The following is a 17,915-nucleotide window of genomic DNA, read 5'->3' as shown; positions in this document are numbered from 1 at the left end:
CCTGTGCAAAAGCAGCCGACTGGGCCTTCATGTCCACGACCAGCCCACTCCAGCAGTTGGCCAGCTGCGCACAGTCGGCCAGCAAAAGCAGGAGAGGTCGGGGACCAGAAGGGGGTAGTCGGCCAGCATCCAGATCCTCTGACCTGCAGTCGGCCAGCATCTCGATCAGCCAGGGTGCAGAAAACTGCCTCCCACACCGTGGGCAAAATAGGGAAAAATGGAAAAAAAAATACGAGGAGTGAGGAAAAATGAGAAAACACCTATAAAGGGCGGGCACACCCACAACAGAGGCCCTGGTGTCTGATAAAGACAAGAGATGGCTTCTAACAAGATCAACCTCAAGAGTGGTTACAATCAGGTCCGCATTTTTGAAGCTGACATCCCAAAAACAGCTTTCCGCACAAAGCGTGGTCACTCTACGAGTTCGTAGTCATGCCTCTTGGTCACTACGAGTTCGTAGTCATGCCTTTTGGGCTTACCAATGCACCCGCAACCTTCAATAAAATGATGTCCAAGATTGCAGTCCTCATTGGTAAGTGTATTTTCATATTTCTTGATGACATACTTATATTCTCAGCCGCTGCGGATTAAACCAGTGGGGGTTTCAGTTGGTAGCAGAAGCTAGACAATTGCTAGCGGCGGATTAACGTGGCCGCAGTCATTCGACCTCCCCATGCTATCTGAGTGGATGCACCTCACCCTTCCACTGGGCCAACGGGGACTGGACCGATGTGATCCCGCCTTGACATTAGCGGTCCAGCTTATGGAGAAGAGACCAAGGCCTTCTCCAACCAAGAGTAACACCTTCATGAAAATATTGCACCGCACTTGTGCCCGTTAGTTGACCGCGTTTCCAGCTAACGTTCCTTGTTATCGTGAATGACACCCGCGAAGCAGCATGAGAAAGAAGTGGAGAAAGTCTTACAACTTTTGCGAGATAATGGGCTCTACATAAACGCCAAAAAGTCTATCTTCGGTGTTAGAGAGGTTCAATACTTAGGCTATATCATTGCTTCTGCTGGGATTCGATTGGACCCCTCAAAGATTCAAGAGATCTTGGATTGGGACATCCCTCAGGCCGCCCAAGAGATCTGTTCTTTTGTAGGTCTTTGCCAAGCCTACGACACTCATGTTCACTAGTTTTCCAACCTTGCAGCACCTCTCACCGACTTACTCAAGCGGGTGAAGACTCGTAGACAAAAAGTCACAGTCACAGGCAAGACGCTCGATGCATTCCGTGCACTCCAGAAAGCAACCTCAGAAGCGCCTATTTTGAAGTTAGCATCTTGGGACAAACCTTTTGAGGTCATTACCGATGCCAACAATGTAGCCATAGGTGCAGTTCTCCAACAGGACAATAGACCCGTGGCCTACTACAGTCGAAAGTTGGATGTCGCCAAAAGGAATTATTCAGTTTATGACAAAGAGCTTTTGGGTGTGATCACAGCGCTCAAACATTGGAAGCCGTTCTTTTATGGACAGGTTTTCACAGTCAAAACAGACTACCAAGCACTTAAGTGGCTTCAAACCATGCCAAGTGCCTGGTGGAGTGATCAACAAGCCAAATGGAGTCAAATCTTCCAACAATTTGGCTGAATGATCGAGTACATCCCTGGTAAGCATAACCCAATCGCAGACCCTCTAAGTTGAAAGGCCAGCATCTAGGCCATGCAGGAGTCTACCATTCTCGAAATCATTGAAAAAGACTTAGATAGCATGAAAGATCAGTATGTCAATTCCTTTGAGTTGGATACTCAATACAGTTTGGCCCTCACCTCTGAGCCTGGCCATTACCCAATGCAGAACAGTTGGTTGTTCTACAAGAACCATCTCTGTGTCATTCGAAAAAAGCGAGCAGCTCTTCTCCATGATGTCCATGACTCCTTAGTTGAAGGACAAAGAGGTATCAACAGTACCCTCGAGAAATTGGAACGGTTCTTTTTTTGGCCAAAAATGAGGTGTGATGTTTATTCACATGTTCAAACCTGTAAGATTTGTCAAAAAGTTAAGGTTCCACATACGAAAAAGGCTGGGTTACTTCAATCTTTGCCTATCCCCGATGGACCTTTCATCGATATTTCTATGGACTTTGTAGAGCCTCTACCAGCATTCACCGGATCTCGTAACACTCAGTGTTTTACTATTGTGGATCACTTCAGTAAGTTCTGCATACTTATACCATGCAAGCATACGGCCACAGTTAAGGACGTATCCCACCTTTTTCTCAAGCATTGGTATTCCATTTGTGGTTTGCCTAGCACCATTACATCAGACAAGGATTCCAAGTTCACCTTGCATTTTTGGAGAGCATTATTCGAGAACTTTGGAACCACATTACAATTGTCTAGTGCATTCCATCCACAGACCGACGGCCAGACAGAAATCTATAACCAGTTAGCCTTTGATGTTCTCAAGTCATACTGTCATGACCAGCATTCCAAATGGGAACATTATCTTCCATTGTTCCAAGCCATCTTGAACGATACTTATCCATCCAGTGTCAGCAGACGGACTCCGTATGAGGCAACCTTTGGTCGCCGTTTCTCCTCTTTTAACAAGAATGGTATCTCCATCTGTTGAGGCTAACAAAACAACGGAAGCATTTTCCAAAATCTGGTTTTTTTTTTTAAGTTGGACGATTTTTATTACATGAGAGTCCCACATACCCGTCTTACAAACACACACACCTACGGGTTTAGGAGGTACAAGGTGACACCATGCAATGTAGGCAGCTGTGGATCGAACCCATGACCTTGGGTTACAAGCCATCCACTTTAACCAACTGGCCTACCGATTGCTAGTAGCATTCTTCAAAATCATTGAGTCAGTTAAAGACCGCTTGACCAAAGCCCAGGAAGCTTAGCAGACAAGCAAATAAGTCTAGACAAGATGTCCACTTCAAGGAAGGAGATTGGGTCTATTTGCGCATCATGAAACAGAGATTGAAACAAGTGACAAAAATTATCACAAGCCTTCTTTCCGTAGTTTTGAACCCATTCCTATAGTTAAAAAGATAAGTGATGTCTTCATGAAGTTGAAGTTGCCTAACAGTTGGACAATGCATGATGTTTTCCATGTTTCTAGGCTAAAACCATATGTTGGACAAGAAGTGTTTGATGTTTCAAATGAACAACAGCTAGACGTGGTAGACGAAACAAAAGTCATTGGGCCTGAGGAGATCCTTCATCATTGGAAGCATGGTTCGGATCAAAGACTCCGTCAGTTCTATACGAAGTTCCGAGATCGAGGTACCCACAAAGCAGTTTGGCTAGACGAATAGTTCTTTTAAGAGTACCCCTAGTTGTTGGCGGACTACTTGGAAGCCATGAACCTGCCGCCAAACTAAGCACGAGGGAATGTCACATGCACTCTGCACTGTAGTATCATCAATGCAACACTGTACAACAGTAGAACCCTTTAGGATTTGATATTTGTCATACGCCGTGACCCCATTGTAATCCTCAGTCCAAGATATGTCAAGTCATTCCTCAACCTTAGAGATCAATCCGTCAATCAAAGTCTTTTAACCCACTTGAAGAGAATCATTCATGCATGTAGAAGTCAATAGAAGCATTAGAGTTTGCATCATGACATATTTGCATTTTGCATAGCATTCATCCCATGTGCATGTAGATCACCTAGACCATTGCAGAAACCTCAGGATATCATCCAGTATTTTATCCTAATTATTTGGCATTTTTTCCATATTTTTCCAGAATTTAACACCATTATTTCACATAATATTCAATCGTGTAGCTTTAGGAAACCAGTCGGCCAGCTCTACAACCAACCGACCAGCCCTTAGACTCCATATAAATAGCATCATTCCCCATCATTCATTCATCTCATACTCTTCAGCCTTCAAGCGTTTAGTCTTCAGCCCACGGGCCCACGTGGAGCTTCATCGCTTGTGCACATAGAGCATAATTCAACAAACGCATCAACCATATTCAGCCAAGGAAGGAAGCGCTACAGAATCTACGTTTTCAGCCTTCATACAAAATTCAACATTCATTCACTCATCGTTTTGCTATAGCCCTCCCGGTGAAGGTAAAACGCATTCATACATTCATTTACAGCATTCATTCACAGCCTAGAAACACTCCCAATCAGCCCATGTCTCAGCCTCAGATTTGCAGCCTTCCTACATTCCATTGGAAGAGTGCATAGGCTTGAGATCGGTCATCATTGGTGCTTCTACAACCGTGTTCAGTTCAGCCCGACTCTTGGTCTTTCAGAGATCTTGTGTTTGGCTTTTCTGGAGCCCAAAGTCATTCTCTTCAAAGATAATAAAGCAAATACTCCTAGCAATAGAAGGGGGTCCTTCAGTGGTGGGTAATTTGGAGCCCAATACGGTGTGCAGCTCTCTCTCTCTCTCTCTCTCTCTCTCTCTCTCTCTCTCTCTTAAAGTTTGAAGTACTTAAAGTGGATTGCTAAAGACTCGCGAAACTCAGGACAAAGCGGTGTGAGACTTGTGTGACAGGATCCTTCATTACACATAATTCCGCTACATGTTACAAAACTAGGAAGTAAACTATGCTCGCTTAGTAAACTAGGAAGTAAACTATGCCCGTTTAGTAAACTAGGAAGTAAACTGTGATCGCTTAGTAACCTAGTTTACTCGGCCTAGTTTACTTTATCCGATGGCCCAAAAAAGGCATCACAATTTTTGATCAATGCCATCCATTGTTGTCACCTAACAAGGATCTTTAAGACCCCGTGGGACTTAGTCCTGAGGGGCAGCATGGTGCAGGTCCCCGCAAAGGCCAGCCAAGCCCCTTACATGCAAGCCCACAGGCGAGCCAAGTTATTGGGGCAACTCTTTGCTTTCACGTATCTATAAAGGCCAGCTATGATTAGCCACTTATAACAAAGCGCCTCAATACTTGATAGAATAAGTGCCACAGTATGCAATCCATACAGTAGTTGCCATCCAACTAAGATCTTGTCATCTGAGATGTGAGACGGGGCAATAGCATGGTAGATCTAACTTTGAGTGGGTGCTGGAGACTATTTAGACTACTTTATGAGAATGCCCAGCTTTTGCTACTATTTGTGCACGCTTCTCTCACTTCCTTGAGTAATGCATTGACATCTTTCCCAAAAGCAGGTTATCCATCCTTTTCCATTTTCATGTATAGACATGCACTTGCATGATTGGATCTCATACGCCATATTCCGCGTTAGAAGAAAATAATATCATCTGTCTATCATCTTGATCACATGGAAGTTCTGGAAAAGCCGTTGCATCTACTGGCTTCTGCAACGGGCGTCTGTGTTTCGTCGAGTTTAAAAGCCAATCCTCTCTTTTAACTAAATGGCATAATGTGGAAAAATACCTAAACATGAGCTTCTATTTTGTATTTATTAAAGCAAACAAGGATGCAATTAAGGGCAATGCTAAGCTAATTTAGGACAAGAAAAGTTCTCCCAGTGCATAGATTTCTCATTAGTATAAAACTAAGTTGCAATGCTTTCTTCTTCTTTTTTATGTGTAGAAATTTGCCTTGATGGGGTACCTGAGTTGGATGGCACGATGTCGGCTGCGGCCTTTCCGATCAGGGGCGAAACGACACAGATTAAGAGTGCAATTATGCTTGACAAGAGCTTTCGCACAGATAATCCAGCTGATCGAGGGGAAGCCATGGCGGCGATCTCTGTTGAAGAGACAAACACACAAGACTGAAAAATAGAGAATAAGAAGGCTCCGTTGATGAGACAAACATACACGTGTGAAAAAATTACTTATACACATAATAATAATAAATTTCGATCAATAAAAATAATTTAGACCATGTTAGCCCCATTACACATCGCCATACACTTGCCTGCCCATGCTGATGTGGTGGGGGTATCCACCGCCCATAATTCATGGGCAGGCAATCTCCCCCGCCCATACATGGGCAATGGGGTATGTGTAACAGGCCTTAGTGTAAGTGATCCATAGAGAGTAGAGTGTTGTCTTGCCTTTCACCCCCTACAGGCTAGGCCCTTTACAAACAGCCTACCCACCCATCCATCACTTTTCCAACTACCACAATGGGAGTGCATGATTAAGTATGGCGCACTATCCCGTTTACACAAAGCCTAGGGTAGTTGCCACTCACTTTTTAAGTTGGATGCCACCTGGTGCCCATAAATCAAAAAAGTATGGGCAATCATTTTCCCTCGACATAAACGAGCAAAGGGACTTGCATTTTCCAACATTCAATGGGAATGCACTATTGAGCATGGCCAACGGTGTCCCTTTTCATCTATATAAATGGAGTGACCAAGCTTAGGTGCCCATGTCAATGCTTTTCATGCCTAAGAAATGGGCAATGCTTTGGGTGCCGTAGCCCTCTGTAAAGGCCTTGGGTCAACCAACCAAGCCCATTCCATAGGCAAGAGTTCCCGATTCTGTTCATGCAACATGAGGGTGTATTCGACTCTCCCTTTAGGCACACTTCTGGATTCTAAGCGTCCATGGGAATTCCAAGCTGCATGATAGAATTGAAACGAAATCCTACTACAGATTGATTGGTGTGAGGTTGTTTGCCTCATCTCATATTGGATTGAGCACATGAGCAACATCTAAACAATGGGGAGGAACGCGATATAGGTACACATTGCAAATGACACCATTAACAAGGTCAAGCAATGGATTGAGCACATGAGCAACATCTAAACAATGGAAAGGAACTCGATATAGGTACACATCGGAAATGACACCATTAACAAGGTCCAACATCGCAAATGACACCATTAACAAGGTCCAACATGATGATTTAAAGTGGATTTCAAGTCTATATCAACCAAAGGTAGGTTCTCAATGCCAACATGTTAGAAAATGAAGTCATTTTTTGGCTTGAAGCTTCAATGAAATGGGTGATTGTAATGCTATACACCCATGATGGCATAAGTGCGATGCCCTTTATTTAGGGGCATGTATAAGTGCGATGCCCTTTATTTAGGGGCATGTATCTTTACACTCGATGCACTTCTAAATGCCATTTTTTCCTTTCAAAGCCCTGTTACCCTCTTTCCCTCTTTTATATGATCCTAACTACTATTCTTTCTCTCTTGGTATTTCTTGTTCCATGGTGAGTGCTTTATTTTTCATGCAAGCTCTTATCTTATTGCTTTTTACATGACTTTGTGGGTTTGCTTGAGATTTAAGGTATGTGTAAGTGTGGAAAGCTTGCATGAGTTCTCTAGCTAATATCGCATACAAGGGTGGAGTGAAGCTTGAGTATGGAAAGGGAGTGGGGCTAGGAAGAGAAGAGATTTCTTTAAGTCTATTAGTTAATCGCTATAGGGGATTTCAACATATGGTAAACGCCAAAGTTTATAGATATGTCCAATCAAAACAACTTATTAGAGGGTCTAGTAAGAAAGCATGGACATTTCATAAAGTTCATTCTTATGTTAATTGGTTCTTCCTATTAAAAACTTGACTTGGTCCACTAGACAATTTAGTCCCACATTAAAAAATCTACACAATAAAGATTATCCATGAAAAACAAAACAACCTCATCTCTTCATGAAAAAATTAAATGATGGGGAACCTTACAAACAAGAATACTCTCTTATTAGATATACATATCTATCTTTAGATTAGAAATTGTAGGGTAGAAACATTTGATAGACTCACTAAAGAAATGTTCAAGCTTCTCAAGGAACCTTACAAATAAGAATACTCTCTTATCAGATATAATGTCTATCTTTTACTATAAATGGCATGGTAGAAATATTTGATAGGCTCACTAAAGAAATGTTCAAGCTTCTCAAGGAAAAAGCACCTAAAAGCTTAATTCCTCATCTCTTGAAGCCTTATAACACTAGTAACGCCTTATGAAGAACAAAACATCTTACTTATCAAAGATTATTCAATCAATGTATCTCCTCTCCCTATAAAGTTTTGGAGGGCACACAAATAGCTAGAAAATCATTTAAAAAAGACACCACATACTAACAAAATCTGTAAGTGTGCATATTAATTGGTGCCCACCACGAATTAAGGTGAAGACTTTAGCTAAAGCTACGGTGGAAAAGAGGGTGTTCGAACATTACGCAACAACATATTATATTGCATTTTTTTTAAAGGACATATGATACTGCACGATAGATCTCTGTAAGGGACCCACACAAAGACCACGACATAGGGCCCATGTTTTATTCATAGTAAAACACATGGAAAAAAAACATCTCCTGTAGAGACCATACAGATTATTTATTTATAGCATAGTGGGGCAAAACGACTGCACTACGGAAAGGCCTTGCTGCTGCTGAGATCATGCCGTGGGGGGACAAGTATAAAGTCTTCCCCTTCGCTCATAGCTCTGAGGAACTCAACAGCCCTCTCTTCAAAGGAGTTGATGTACGAATCGTTGGGGTCGACGTCTGATGGACTTTCCTCGACAAAGATAGGATTGGCCGGACCACTAGGTTGGTCGCTTGAGAGGTTATCGGGCTACTCCTCCAATTGGCCATCTCCTTTCTCTGCATGCTCATCTTTCTCTTGATTCTCATTAAGAAAGTACGTGGTTGCTTCCCCCTCTATGTAGTGATCAAGAAGACCTTTCTGATATCCGAGATATCAGCGAAGTCCGGAGTTTTGAGGCACTTCCAAACAGCTCGAGCTCTAGCAGAGCCCATGCCATTCCCAGTTTTAGGGATTATCCATTGTGCACTAGGGAAGTATTTTCCACTTCTCATCATCTTCAAGAGTGTGACACCAAGAGTGACAGGCCACTTATTGAGAATATAGTTTTCCATGTAGACGAAAGCTCACTCAAACACATTTACCAGTGTTAGGCATACCCAGTATTTGAGGTCTCCCTGACTGAATTGCACCTACAGTGTCCTTCCTCTGGACATCTCATCTACAAACACATTATGAGCATGAAAACGAATACGAGGTTTGTGCAGATCCTTGAGGAGACAATAACCCACCATTCCCTCAAACGTGTGCATTTTAATTTGGCGAAGCACCCGACACACAATCGCTCCAGCGGACTTGCTTACATTCCACATGAGGTGCTGCTTGACAGACTTGCCAACCGCAATGATAGAAGTAGACAAGATGCAAGCCACCATTTGAAAGTGCAAATGGTGAAGCGTTCCACCTCTTTCGAGAGAGAAAAGTGCTTGTGTACACTGTTGCTAGGAAAACTCGACGAGGTTATCCCACAAAGAAGTGTCGACATCGGTGTTGCCAATGCCAATGGTCATAGACACCTCGAGCATCTTTCGATTGCCACGAGTCAGGAACTTCGGACAGGGGGGAGGAGTATCGATCAGATGAACAATACACGAAACTGATAAGTCCTCCACCTTCTTCCTCTTCGTCATGGCACACGACGTGTTGCTGCTGCCTATAATCCACATTCACATACAGTCAAAGATTAAACACAGAATATACATAATATTATACATGTAATAGTAAGCATCACAACACAATAGCACCTAAAGAAAGGGCTCTCCGTTTGACACCCTTGAGATTCTGCAAACCTACCGAGCCTTCAGGCGATGTGAGGATGCGAGGAGGAATATTTTCCTTGTTAGCCTCACATAACGTGGCTTCACAAGGAACAGGGTTGACAGTCAGAGGCATGGAGAGCATAGAAATGCCAGCAGGCGCGTTAAGGTGGCGGTACCGGAGAGAGGACCATACATGCAAGAGTAGATACACACACACTTGGACTGACACATGACAACAAAGCACTTGGACATAGTGCAAACATCATGGAACATAGTCTGCCCAAAAGCAGCAGATATAGCTTGCCGAAAGGCACCAAACATAGCAACATGACGCTAATGTGAGGACAACGTAACGCATCTAGAGAACTCCAACCTACACTGAGAAGGCGAATCTCGGTGAGGCATGAAGAGCGTGCATGCCTACTTCGCGCATCCAAAAAACTCCAAAGAAGCAGAACCTGCATCGAGAACACGAATCCCAACAAGGTGTGAAGAGCATGCACGCCTATGAAGCAGAAGCTCCATCGAGAGCATCCAGAGAACTCCACCCTGCATCGAGAACTGCATCGAGAACACAAATCCTGACGACGCATGAAGAGCATGCAAAAGATGATGCTGACACGTGTAAAGAGCACATGCTACTCACATGTGTCAGCATTATGCTCTCTTTGAATTTTCAATTAAGGCTCACACATGGAATCGATGCCGCATCATATTTGTTAATTAAATAAATGTGAGCCTAAAACAACATTTGTTCACATATTATGTAAGGCTCTTGCTAGATTACTAGACACTCCTTTCTACCATAAATAATTTGATTCTACAATAGCGTGATAAAAGTGTTGTGGAAGGGGATCATCAAATAAACATCATCGCAAACAAGCTAGAGTTCACTCATCATGAATAGAAGAGCATAAACTTAACTCATTTCTTGTGTATTGAGTGTGTGTGGTGTATATCAAGAGGAATGTCAAACTCTGCTTCCTCTTCTAGAATAATGACTCTTGCTCCACTAAGTTGATCCATTAAGCACCTGACATCATTTATATGAGAAGCCATAGAAGTCTTCTCATCATTTTCTAATCTGTATAGTTTCTTTCTTAAAAACAATCGTGTTGCTGCATTGGTTTGACCAAAGATTACTATGAGACGAACCCATGCTTCATTGGGACTAGAGGATGAACTCACTTGATGAATTTGAGTCCACTAATTATGTAGGATATTGCTTTGGAGTCACTTTTCTCCCACTTCCTCATCAAGTTTGGGTTCCTACTTGACGGTTTTCTCTTAGATCCATTTATAATGCCCCATAGTTCTCTATCCATTAGTGCCATTTGCATTTTGATAGCCCAAGTATGATACTTGGATCCATCAAATCTATTGGCTTTATCAAAGAAACCACCCATATTGCTTGTCATTATGCTAAAGGATAACCCTTTATAAACGAGGGTTTATACAAAGAGAATGTGAATGACATGCAATGAAACAACTAGAAACTTCCCTCCATATACAAATGAAGATATTTATTTTAAAAATTTGAAAAACCCTAAGCGTTTTTGTTAGATCTCCGTAGCGCAGGTTTGCTTATAGGTTTTGATCCTGGCATAACTTCGATGCCATGGTCTACTTCTCTAGATGGTGGTAAGCCATCTAGCAAATCATCAGGAAAAACATTCTGAAATTCCTCTAGTAGATTCATTAAAGTATCTATGTACTTTTTCTTTAATGTCTCTTTCGCCTTGGATTTTTTCTTGTTTGAATCGCATGCATGCCAAACAGGGTTTTCAAACAGTGGGTCTCGTCCAAGGCTATTCTGTTTTCAAACAGTGGGTTTCGTCCAAGGCTATTTTGTTTTCTTTGTTTGTCTACGCAAACATCATCTACAGTTTCATCTACGGAAACAGAATTTAAAAGAGGGTAACAAGCATATACCTCTGCTATCTGGCCTCTGCGGACCGCTGTGCACAGCTCCATGGAGGAAATAAGTGGTTTGGCGAGGACAATACGGTCGCCCTACAGCTGTCGTCGACTGTCGATTTGTGTTGCGCTGCGAGCCTCTACAAGCGTCGCTACTCCGGGATGCTCCGATCCGAGAGAAAGGTGCCTCAAGATGAATCTACATTCCCATTCTAGTCTGCATTAGAAACTTGAGAGACCTCAGCACGAGCAGCCATTTCACATCTGGGTGCTCCTTGACTTTTGTTGATATGCCAATGCACCTTCTGCTTTCTAGAAGATGGACCACCTCCGATGCAAGACATTCCAAATACCCGATGCCAGGCCCAACATAATGTCATATGAATCCGGTTGGCGCAAAAAGTCCATTACAATAAATGTATGATGGTAGCGGAATGAAAAGATATTAAGTTTGATGTTTTTTAATAACTCGATAGGTCTTGAAGATGTTTCATCTGCCATTTTGACGATTAGATCTGCTCCATCCAATTATGGTTTACCCGAGTTTTCCCAACATCGTTTTGTAATGATGCTCACCCCCGCTCCTCCATCCAAGATAGCCAGTGTGATTGGTATCCGTTATGGTGAATTGGGATCATAGCATTTGTATCATCACTCTCATAATACATCGGCCCAGTTGATTACCAAGTATTTTGACAAATCTAGGAGTTCCTTCCTCCTCAATAATAATAAAACTCTAGTTTGATCTCTGCGGGCTCCTCATAGTAATTATTATTGATTTCTACCGTACGCATGACTTCACCCTCGTCCAAGGGCTCCTCAATCAACACTTGGTTGATTTTAGCATGTGGTGGTTGTGGTGGTAGAACACATGGCGGCAAAGACGACGTCTTGGATTTTGGAACATCCTACTTAGTAATACGTAGGATGGGTTTGGCTACCTTGCAGCCATAGTGGTTTGCACTGGTGGTGGTGGTAAGGCTAGCGGCGCTCTAGGTTTGGCAGTTGTGCTAAGCGCTGGACACACTTGGATATCGTCACATGGCAATGTCATGGTTCCCCAGTCTCACACAATGAGCACAATAGAGTATCTACCTTTGTCTTAGGTGAGGGCATTCGGTGCTTGTGTGATTTTGTCTGCAAATAGAGCTCCAAATCATATCTCTCCGGCGGGGGTAGAGATGAGGATTCCTTAATGCTTCTCTCTCATCTGTGACCTTTAATTTCTCTAAGATGGCACTATTGAGCTCTTCCACTGTCATATTTCCATCTTGGTTGCTCCGGGTTCCTGTGTCCTGGTGACTTAAAACTCGCGATGCTGCCACTACTGAAGTTTCCTTGGCATCTTCGAGTTGTGGCAATTCATGCATATTGTCCTCATATTCTATTGCCAGCTTACAGCACATATCTAAAGTAGCCGATTGAGCTAACACTAGATAATCATGCATTTTTATGATCTCAGACTCCTCTCTAGAAGCAAGGCAATAACTGATCATCAGTTAGCCTCTCCCTTAACTTGCGTCTTGAATTCAAGTGCTTGAGTCGAGATACATAAAATCACATGGACTCATTTTCTTTTTGTTTGATATTGTGAAGCTGAGCCATAGGACTCCATTTGCCACCACTTCGAGCAAAGCTTGGTATGAACACATTCTTAAGCCTAGTGAAGTTGACTTTATCCTTTGGCTTTAGGGTTCAATACCATTGGTGAGCCTTTCCTTCTAGGGTCAGCCAAAGAAGCATGGATCATGGTTACATCACTCACTGATCCACGAGTTTCACAAATTGACTCAAAGACGTCTATATGCTGGATCGGGTCCCCATCGCCTGAGAACTTTTACATAAGCTTGAAAATAATATGTGGCTTCATTTGGGATGGTTTGGATTCTAGGGCAGTGCCTAGTTCCCTAACCATACCTTGGCCCATTTTCACAGCCATATTTAGCAAATTCGCCCTTCTGACAACGTTCAAATCTGTATTTGGATCCACAATTGGTCTTAGAGGAGATACTCTCCCCCTACCTAGACCTCTTCCTCTCCCTACATTGGTTCTTCTATTTAATTCGGGTCTATGGCTAGGTCTAGCCAACTCGTCTCATCGCCTCGCTCATTATTAGCGGCTTCGGCGCCTTTGTTAGATTAAGAGCTCCATGCCCTACAAGAATGTGGGATCATTGATCATTTCTTATATATCTTTTCTTGTATAGAGGCGATCCTCACCTTCTGCACATACCCTAGGTAATTGTCCTCCTCTTTTTGCATCTCAAGGCCTTCATTCACCCTTGATTCCTCATTGATGGGTTCTAGAGTTGGTATTGCTCCTTTTGTTATGCCCATCCACATACTATCAGTGGCATTTCTAGATGTTTCTGGTTCTTTGCCACGTGATTGAAATGGATTTACGTTCTCCATTTACCTATGTTCCTCCCTTGTTCTTCGAGTAACGAGCTCTTGTTTGCTTAAGCTCAATAATCGTAATTGTTGCTTTGCCTCAACCCTCTTCAAGTCTGTTTTTATTTCCTCCAATTTTGGGAAGAAGACTTGACTTGTCCTAGCCGCACTTTCCTTATCCCTCCTAACCCTGGGGGTCATCCCACTAATCCTCATTATGTTAGTATGCCTGGAGCTAGAAGGCTGGGTTGGTAATTTTGGTTGGTAATTTTGGTATTAGACCATGTCCAGCGCTGGTTGATAGGCCCGTGCCCACCACAGATTGCGTGTCATCTTCCATGCCATGTTGGAGTCCAAACATTCCCATGGCCATATCAAAGATTCCACTAGATCTTGCAAGGAAAGATGGTTTTTCTTACTCTCCAAGGTCAGAGAATCGTAGCCCTTCTTCCATGGATTCTTCACTTGTATCAGATTCCTCCGAACTGAAACACTCAATTGAGTGCTCTCGCTTGAGCGGCTTGAACCAACACTCCTTTTGTAGGAAGAACCTGGCTAGTTTGATGCACTGTCATTGGGAGTAAGGTCGTCTCGAATGCATTTACCGGACCTCAAGTGCATGAGAGTGTATTTCAATAGGTAAAATTACCACTCCAACATTTTCAAATGGTTTTCTGCTGAACAATCTCTTCTGGCTGTGAACTAGCAGTAATCTGAGAATGATTCACATCGTGAAGTAGTAGAGAACAGTTCATGCCATGAAGTAATAGGCAATGGTTCACGTCATGAAATGTTCCTCGCACTGCGGGTGGCTAAGAGTTCACATTTCAAATTTTTTAAGCTCAAAATTACTTCAATTTGAGTCGAATAGACCCAAATAGTGCAATTAGAGTACCTCTTTTACAACTGATATGACAACCCTTAATTCATGAAAACTAAGTCTGTGAGAGCTTAACTCGTGAACTGCTAATGTGTGAAGTGTTAAAGCATGAACTGTTAGGCTGTGAAGGCTTAACCCATGAAGTAATAGGCCATGGTTCAAGTCGTGAAACAAAAAATGATTCACATCGTGAAACGCTTCACTGCTATCTCACGTGATAAGATTCTTCAGTTTCATTATGTGAGATGTGTCAGGATAAGGCACCCTATTTTTAGCAAGGTAATCCCAAAAATCTTGATGCTGATTGCGGAATGCGCTTCACACCCCGTGAAGTAACAGGAAATGGTTCACGACATGAACCGTTTTCTGCACTTTCACATGTTTAACTACTTACATAAAGAGAATGATGTTTTGGAGTGTTATTTCCCTATCCAATTGATCTAGAATGGTCGTGCTAAGGAGTGGAAATGAAATGCAAGTTATTAATACAACCAATGGTTCTTTATTTTTGTAATTTTTATGAATTTTTAGAAAAAACAAAAAACAAGGTGTCACCCCTACTAGCTCACGGTAGCACGATTGGTGACAAAAGTATCCAAATTGAAAGAAAAAACCAATGTAGCTTTCCTCTAGGCTCTAAAAACCAATGTAGCTTTCCTCTAGGCTCTTCCAAGTACTCACCCACACATTCAACACACGATTTTCTGCAATTTTTTTATCTACTATTCAAACCTTATCTACACAGTTTCTTCACATTCTAAATGCAAAGGCAGTGGTGAATCTTGCATAGTGGGAGCTGAAGCTCTAAGAGAGTGGAAGAGACAAAGGTGTTTCCCCAGCAGCAATGCCAAAAACGTTATGGGCTACCGCACCTCCCAATCACAAACAGGAGAAGCAATAGATACAACAATCATTGGGTACTTATTACCAATGCTTCGAGCTGCATCCCTTGAGGCTCCCCAAGCTCACTTTGGAATCTCCATTCCTCCGAATACCACCTCCATGATGTCGCCGCCGCGAAGTCGCTCACACCACCAATGCAAGGCAATCAACCTCTCACTCTCTCACACACATGCGTGCATGAAAGGGGGACATGTACTAGCTGGTTGCCGATTGTACCATTTCTCTTTTTGGGTTGATATAAGCAAGATCGTTCTTTTTTGTTCTCTCTCTTGTACATTTATCTTCGTGATTACATCTTTGTGTATTCATTTGCGCGTCATATCTTCGTGATTACATCTTTGTGTATTCATTTGCGCTTCATATGTTATGATTACTAGAGTTATCTGTGAAGTTATCATGTTTTTGCAATGTTGCAATCAGTCTAGTAGTTTTTAGTGATATGTGTGGTGCATTTGTTTTGTGTTAGATCCCTATTTGTTTGGTGTATGTTGCATGCATAACCAACGATTCTCACAGTAGGTTGTTGTGGGAATAAGCGGTGATATTCCCCTGCCAACACTTTGGCGGTCTTGTTGCCATTTCGCTTATTGCCTGATTGCCGTTGTGTTTGAGTCTCTTCCTCTTATTTTCAAACCTATCCCTCATGTCAGCATGTGAAAAGCACTACTTGGAGCGCAACCAAGCTTGACAGTTGAAGACCAACCCATCGTATCTGAACTAGAACAACCCGCATCCCACTCAAAAGAAGAACCACTCACCCCTACTACCCCGACCTCACCACCACTGTTCATACCACCTCCACTCACCACCACCCCCTGCTGCTGCAGCCTTGCACCCTCCGCTACCACAGCATGATGCACCAACCAGCTGTCAATGTAAAGTATTCCAAATTTTATGGAAAATCCTTGGTTGGTGTAGATGCTCACATCCTGATGCTCGACACTGCTTGGTATAACAATGTACCTGGCCCGATTGACTAGTATCTCAAAAAGGCTACCTTTGTTGCCATACACCAGAAGAGTGCCGCTCTTTGGGTTGCTCAATATGAGTATGCCTATTTCCCCACTTATTATGCCATCTGCCTTTAACGCTTCAGAGAAGACAAGACATCCGTGCTTGTGCTGGATAAGCTGTGCAGAATGAACCAGAGGAGAATGACAGTGGAATATTATGCTACAAAGTTTTGGAAACTCATCCGCAGGCTAGATGTAGCTAACTGGCCTATGGAGGAAATTCTGAATTCTTATTTCATGAAGGGCCTCAACAAGCAACTCAAATGCTCCATTGCTAGCGCTGACCTTGCTACCATCACCATGGAGCAGCTCATAGACTTAGCTCTCAGAGCAAAGAGGGTGTTGGTAAGCCTGGGAAAAAGCAAGGAAAAGTCCAAGAGTAAAAGGAAGTCCAAGACGTCCTTATCCAGAACTTCGAACGAGGATGATGATTCCGATGATTCAACACAGCGAGTGAGGAATTGGAGGAGGAGGAAGATCGCAAGACTAGGTCCAAGAGCAAGAAGGCTAGGAGGACAGCCAAAGAACTGGCTGCTGCTGTGCAGTCATGGCTCAGTTGGCCAGTGAAGGTGGGAAGCCCACTCCTATCGTCCGGTCACACATTTGGTGTGTGAAGTGTCGCAATTATGGATCAATGTGGCTTGAATGAACTCTAGTGCACCATCTGTAGCACAACCACACATACAACTAAAGCTTGCCGCCGCTACAATGGTAGGAGAGCCCCTCTGTAATAATCGGTAATCCAATCCCCCATGGTGGCTATAGTCCAATCCACCCAACCAATGGCTACGCCTGACCAGTACTACACACCCCAATTCCGCCCACACAGAAACTTTCCACCCAAGGACATGGTTGGTTCCCCAAGGCATGTCCTCACATGCTTTTATTGCCATGGCCAAGGCCACCAGAAGTTTGAGTGTGAAATATGGAGAAAGCATAAAGTAGAAATAGAGGGAGCCCAGGCTTCCGCACCCGATCAACCTATAGTAAACGTGATGGAAATCCAAACTTTGGATGAGCAAGCAGTACCCCGACCAACCACACAAGCGGCCAAATCATCAGCCATGGCGGTGACCAGATCCATGCAACCCAAGACTCTAGAGGTGTGCAAGAAGCGACCTCAGATAAGAAGGGGAAGCAAAAAAGGGTCACTTGGCAGGGACAACACAAGGTCTGGAGGATGGAAGCAACAAGCCAAAGAGGCGCTGCAAAAAAAGCACTCGAAAAAGTAGAGGCCAATCTGTTGGCCAAAATCACAACTCAGTTTTATGGAGATGAGCCCAAAAGAAGAAGGCAAAGTGTCCTCACTAGTCAAGATGCAACGGCCAATATAAGGTGCAGAGACACCA

General features: G+C 43.1%; 1 protein-coding gene across 2 annotated transcripts in view; it reads right to left on the bottom strand.

Moving 5' to 3' along the window:
- The window catches only part of OS9 (ER lectin-like protein), a 44,508-nt gene extending 38,737 nt beyond the window's left edge, over nt 1-5,771 (bottom strand). For both annotated transcript variants that reach the window (XR_015265130.1, XM_086793127.1), the window contains exon 1: nt 5,520-5,771. Coding sequence is in view for 1 of the 2 variants with exons in the window: in XM_086793127.1 (XP_086649253.1) it covers nt 5,520-5,646 (127 nt within the window). In the remaining variant the exon portion in view is untranslated. The remainder of the gene's footprint in view (nt 1-5,519) is intronic.
- Nucleotides 5,772-17,915: the final 12,144 nt, after the last annotated feature.

This window comes from Cibotium barometz, chromosome 59, assembly GCF_041138505.1.
Source record: "Cibotium barometz isolate CiBa-2024 chromosome 59, ASM4113850v1, whole genome shotgun sequence".
NCBI lineage: Eukaryota > Viridiplantae > Streptophyta > Polypodiopsida > Cyatheales > Cibotiaceae > Cibotium > Cibotium barometz.
The sequence above is the reverse complement of the archived record's forward strand: the minus strand, read 5'-3'. Positions and strand labels throughout refer to the sequence as shown.